Genomic DNA, 6,393 nt, shown 5'->3' on the forward strand with positions numbered 1-6,393 from the left:
CTTTCCCAGTAAGTAATTCCATCTTCTACTCCAACTACCACAAGTGCTCAGACATAATTTGAAAGATGATAAAAAAAAAAAAGACAAATGCTAAATCAGGATAACCATTTGCCCACATAGAGGCTGCTTCTTAAAACTAGACAAAAACCTTCACATCTCCCTTCAGCTCTAATTGAAATAAAGGTGGTACATTTAATTCCCTCCTCATTCATCAAACCAGTATTCCTATTGAGGACCGTTTACTGGCCTGTTTTAATAAAATTAGGGTATTAAGATAGAAGATGGGGTATAATAAGGCATAATGGCACTCGCTATTTGCCATTTCATCTCAGTGGATTGCTTGTCACATGCATTTTCTGAAGTGAAAAGAAGATAGATTGTTCATAGAGCTTCGCTCTCCCCAAATGATTTCAGAAGGCTGAGAAATGACAGTAACTTCTGGTGATGCCTGTTCCTCTCCTTTCTGACTTTTCTGGTTTCCTAGAGAAGGCCAGAGCCTGAAAATATGCCTAGTATTCAAGAGAAAAAGCTCTAAAATAGTGAGAGTTTGCCAAATTTTATAACTTTTCTTTTGGAAAATGAGATTTGATAGAATCTTTCTCTGAGATGGCTTGCTAAGGAGAAAGGGTCTGAAGAGACAATTTGCTCCTACCCTGAAGTAGGTTTTGAATTTTCAGCTGATCTTAAAGCAACCTCTTTACCTAGCCTCATTACTTTTCAAAAGCTCAGAACAGTGAGTGAAATTTCAATTTAATCTCCCTTCTCTAGAAAAGTTGACCCTCTGTCCTGACTATGGTTTTTGAACCAAGAAATCAGAAGAGGAATAGCAAACTGACAAGCCTGTACTGACAAGGTCAAAGCCTGAGCAATGTCCTGAATTTCATTTAGGACACAGATGTTTCCTTCCACTACCCTGTAACAATGCAAAGGCAAAGATTACCCTCCCTATGCCAGATCTTACCGACTACAGAGGACATCCTCTACCAATCAATCTCCAAGCATTTACTCTGTGCCAGTCACCTCATCCTGCCTAAAGATGCTAAGAGAATATTTCTTTTGCTTTAACTCAGTTCAACAAACATTTATTGTGCCTACTATGAACAAGGCAGAGACAGCATGGCATACAGGAGAAAAAGCTGGCCTCAACAGGCAGCAAGGTAGCACAGTGGATAGAGTGCCAGACCTGGTGTCAGGAAGAGCTGGGTTTGAATTTGACCTCAGACTTATGCTAGCTAGGTGAACCTGGGCAAGTCACTTAACCTCAATTGCCTAGTTCTGACCACTCTTAGAAGCCTGAGAATGGGTACTTGAAGGGGGAAAAATTGGCCTTAGAATCAGGAAAATAAGAACAAGTCCTGTCTTTGACATCTTGTCTGTGTGACCCTGGACAAGTAAAATAATCTCTCACTGCCCCAAGAAAAATGTTGATTTACATTGGTAGGAAATTCCTCATCAAGAGTTTCTTAAGCCAAATAAAATACCAACATTAGTCTCATCTCTTTCGAATGGAAGTTTCCTGTGAGTAGAAACAGTTTCTTCATTGTCTTTATATCTCCAGTGCCTGCTACCCAACAAGCATTTAAATTCTAGGTTGGTAGAAAGATGAAGCTAATTTTAGAGCCTACAGTTCAGTAGATAGCATAGAGCTTGAATAGATAATAATGTTGCTTTTTGAACTAAACTGTAAATTTTTGAAGGGTAGCAATTAGTTCTTATCATTCAAAGTACCTAGCATGATGCCAGAAATAATGTAGGTTCTCAACAATTACTTGCACTGAACTACAAATGTCTCTAGATGGGCTTCTAGCCAAGACTCCCTAAAAAAAAACAAGATCATAAAAATCTAGACACTGTATGTCAAGAAATCGTTAAAGAAAACATTGGAAATAGAAAGAATCTAATGATCACTTCCTGATACTACTAAAGTAAATGTCATAGCCAAAATACAGAGTTCCTACATCAAAGGGAAAAAAATCATCAAGCATCCAGAAATAAGTAGTTTAAATTTCAAAGTCAGGATCACGTAAGATCTGAAAACTTCTATTAAAAGATAAGAGGAGATCTTAGAATACAGTGTTATAAAAAAAATAAACCGTATAGACTTGCAACCAATAATAATATCCTGTAAAGCTGATTATATATAATGGCTGGAACTAGGTGGGGGGAGGAAGGAAAAGAAGACACAGAAAATGAACTTTTAATGAAATATAGGACTTGCAATAGAGACTTTCTGGTCTATATGAAGATAAGAGCTGAGGTAAGAATTTTAAGATGCAAACATCAGAGTCCAAATAAATGTAAAACCAGTTAATTTATTTGAACAACTGGAAGGGCCTACATGATGATGTAATGATAACATTCTAATAATTATTTTCTGAAAAGAAACAAGTGTAACTTCAGAATTTTAATTTTTTTCAAAGGCTTTTGATGGAGTTCAATAAGAAAAACAGAAGACTTGTAGGGTAGGAGGGAAGAAACAGTAAGTTTTTTCAATCATATCTGACACTTCATGACCCCATTTGGTGTTTTCTTGCCTGAAATATTAAAGGAGATTGCTATTTCCTTCTCCAAATGGATAATGAAACTGAGGAAAACAAGACTGAGTGACTTTCTCAGGAGTAACAGAGCTAGTAAGTATCTGAGACCAGATTTGAACTCAGGAAGACTCATCTTCCTAACTTCAGGACTAACAGTCTATTCATTGTGCCACCTATCTGCCCTCAGAAGAGAAAAAGAAAAGAGTGAAATAAGCTATTTCTCATAATTGAGGTGAAAAAAAGTATACAAATATGAGATGGGGATGGGGAGGAGACATCAAATGAAACTCACTCTTACATGAAATGGAAAAAAGGAAAATTAAACAAACACACCCAAAATTTGATGTAGAAATACAGCAAATTCAATCCAGAAATAAGGATGTATAAAGAAAGGACATTTCCAGGGAGGGAATAGTCACAAACAAAACAATCTTCTTAATTCTTAAAGGGAAATTAAAAGGAGGTGGGGAATCAAACTAGAATTAAGGGAATATCCATCGATTGGAAGTGGCTGAACAAATGCTGATATATAAATGTGATGAAATATTATTGTGTCATAAAAAATAATGAAGTAGACAAATGCAGAGAATCCTCAGTTGTATGAACAGATATAGAATGAAATGAGCAAAAGGAAGAAAATGATTTAAACAAGGACAGCATCAAATAAAGAAAGGAAAACTCTGAAACTCAAAAACACTTATCAGTGCAATGACCAACCATGTTTCCAGAAGAGCAGTGATGAAACATTTCACCCCTCCTGACAGAGATGATGAGCCCTAAGTGTGAGACATATTTTTTTAACATGGACACTCTGTGTGTTTGTTTCGCTTAACAAACTTGATTAACAAAATTGATTTTTTATCATGAGGTTTTCTTTTAAAATTTCTCTCAGTTTTAAAAGGGGAAAGGAAGAATTAGCAAGACTGATGCAAAAAAAAAGATCATTTAGACATTTTTAAATGCACAAAAGGAAACAGACAGAAGCACAGATAAGGAAGACAATTTTGAAAATAATGTGGAGAACTCTACTATATAATTTTTTAAAGCAGTGTGAAATGGAGATTCATGGTATCATGTATAATCCTCAATGTTCTGCTGTATACATAGAAATGTTCCTTGGGTAAGGAAAGGTCAAAATTTTTTTAAAAATGTTCCCAACTTCCTGGCCTGAATCCAGTCTGTCAATATTCTGAAGAAAATTAACAGTCTCCTCCTCTCTGTTGTATAAAATCATTTCTTTTCTATTCTACCCCCAAACAGATGAGTGTCACTTCTAATCTCACAGAACACCACACCTGTTCAATGCCTGACAATTCCTTCTCATGTATGACAGCCCTCAATATTAGTTTATTCTGTGACTAAAAACCTGCAATGGGCTGAGTGGCACAAATCACCTTAGTGCCCCAGTTTCTCCTTTTGTAAAATAATGTATTCTTAATCACAGAATCATGGAATGGATAATTCTCCACAGCCTCACATTGTGAACAATGAATCAATAAAAATTGAAGAAGAAAAGCAGCATGGTAGGAGTAAGCAGAGCAAGTCCAGTACAACTTAGATGGTCTGAAGTCAGGAAGACCCGAGTTCAAATATGACCTCAGACACTATATGACCCTGGGCAAATAATTTAACCTCTGTTTCCTCATCTGCAAAATGAAGACAACAATAGCACTTACTTTCCAGGATTGCTGTGATGATCAAATGAGTTAACAACTGTAAAGTACCTAGCACATAGTAAGCATTAAATAAACATAAGCTATTATTATTAATTATTAGTGAACAGAGTTGGATTCTATCATGGCTCTCTGCCTGGAAGCAGTTGTATAACTATGAGCAAGTTCTCATTTCCTCATGAAGGGTTTACCCTAAGACCTCTCTCTAAAGTCCTTTTCGTCTCCAAAGGGCTGTGAATTTCTAGTGTGGGTCCCAGAACACTTGTAGTAAATTATTTTTCTTTGGAGGTACAAACTTCTTTCTCCAGGGCTGGCAGACAAATTTGAGCTTGGGGATTACTCAGTCTCCTCTGGCATGTAGTCCCCCAACTACCCCCAGTATTTCATCTCCCTTTCAACTAGAAGAGGGAAAGGGGTATGGAGGGGACTACTCGTGTATTAGAAGACTTTCAATGGAGCAAAGATATGATTTGTGAAAATCCTTACTGGTATTTTAAAGCCCCCTCTCCCAGGCTAGGAACCATCCCCCACAACATACACAAACATACTTGCCTCCCTCAAGGTCCAGTAGGGTAAGTCAGTGAGAGCTGGAGAAGGCCCTAAGGTCCTTGAAAATGTCCCCCCACCCACCTACCCTTCAAGACACCTGTAGAATTTCCCCCCTCCACTGCAGTCCCTAGAGTCAGATACTCACTGAGAAGCTGTCTGTCTGAGTCCGAGACTGTCACATTCTCCTGCCAGAAGGGGTTCATCAGGGGTGTACACTTGCTTTGGACTATTGATGGAGTAAAGATAGAAAGAATGTAAGCAACAGGAGAGGTTCAACCATTCAGCAGTAAATGTAAATTGGAGTGCAAAATGGGAGTTTCAGGCCATAAATTCAGCTGGGAGGGGTAGGGGAATAGGGGAGAGGTCTCCAAATTGCACCCATCTCCCCATTTACACATAGGCACACACAATCCTCAAGCTCTTCAACAGAAAGGTCCTTAGAATCAGAAGATAGTATAATTTCGTGGCTAGAACTCCCTCTCCCCTAAACCTCACTCTTCCCCATCAACAATCCCCAGCGTTTTCCATCCCTTACTCTACCCCATCTGTCAACTCTACTTAGGAGTTCCGAGTTTGATTCTTTGCTATGAGATCTCTGAGTTAACCGCTCTAGGACTTTTTAGGCCAAAATTGGAGCCCAGGGGAAAACTTCAGTGTTTGGCTGCAGTGCTGAGCAAAAGAGAGATAGGAAGATGGAGGTAGACCCCTGGTGGGGGAGGGCTGAGAAGGGTGTTAGAGATGACAGGATACTTCTGGGATAGGGCCCAGTTGTGTCAGATGGGAGAGGTGGAGAGGGAGGCGGATGCCAGGGTCCAGCAGGCGAAATGGGGAGGTTTGGAAAGGTGTCTCAAATGGAGGAGGAGAGTGGGCGCGAAGCACACAAGCACACACGCACCCCTTACCCCGGCAGGTCCTCCAGAGCCCAGAATGTGAGCTGAGCGGCTCCGGCTGGCTCTGATTGAGACCGTCCGCGCTGCCACCACCGGGATCTCGGGCCCCGCCCGCTCCCGGGCCGCGCTGCTCCAGCCGGGCAGTGTCGATGATGTACCAAAAGTCTGTGCCGATGGCAGCCGCCAGGAGTACAAAGCTGAGTGCTCCCGAGAGCGCCGCAGCCCCGGCTAGGGCACCCAGGCGCACTCGCATCCCTCTCGGTACCCCAGGCCACCTTCTAACTCAAGTCAGACACACCGCTGGAGATGCAGCAGTGGGAACCCGAGCGCGAGCAGGAGCAATGCTCAGCCGCCGAAAGCTCTGCACAGAGCGAACTAACCTTTGCACCCCTCCTGGTGACTTCACTCCCACCTTCACTGCCTCCTACTTCCTCCACCCTCTCACTCCAGCCTCTTCTCTCCAGCTTCTCACTCTTAGCTCCACCCCGCCCTCCACACCCGATACCCGCCCCTTCTCCTCCTGCGCTCTCCTGCTTTCCCGATGTCTTTTTTTGGTCCTGTTATAAGGCTCCTACCGTCTCTCTTTCATACAACCTCTCTCCAGGTCCTTTCTCAAGGCCGCCTGCCTGCTCCTTGATTTTTTTTTGGTTCAGCCTTAGGCCAATTTGAGCTAGGTAGGAACAGGTGCTGAGCGTGTGGGAGTGTCCCTCAGCCTGGAGCGAGCCTAGGAGAGCTTGGAGAAGG

General features: G+C 41.4%; 1 protein-coding gene across 2 annotated transcripts in view; it reads right to left on the reverse strand.

Moving 5' to 3' along the window:
- The window catches only part of TMEM114 (transmembrane protein 114), a 46,985-nt gene extending 41,083 nt beyond the window's left edge, over nucleotides 1–5,902 (reverse strand). For both annotated transcript variants that reach the window (XM_044657308.1, XM_044657307.1), the window contains exons 1-2: nucleotides 5,662–5,902; nucleotides 4,905–4,985 (exon numbers count right to left, since the gene is read on the reverse strand). In XM_044657308.1, the coding sequence (XP_044513243.1) occupies nucleotides 4,905–4,985; nucleotides 5,662–5,902 (322 nt within the window). The remainder of the gene's footprint in view (nucleotides 1–4,904; nucleotides 4,986–5,661) is intronic.
- Between the last annotated feature and the right edge of the window lie 491 nt (nucleotides 5,903–6,393).

The sequence above is a fragment of the Gracilinanus agilis genome, chromosome 1 (genome assembly GCF_016433145.1).
Source record: "Gracilinanus agilis isolate LMUSP501 chromosome 1, AgileGrace, whole genome shotgun sequence".
Lineage (NCBI taxonomy): Eukaryota > Metazoa > Chordata > Mammalia > Didelphimorphia > Didelphidae > Gracilinanus > Gracilinanus agilis.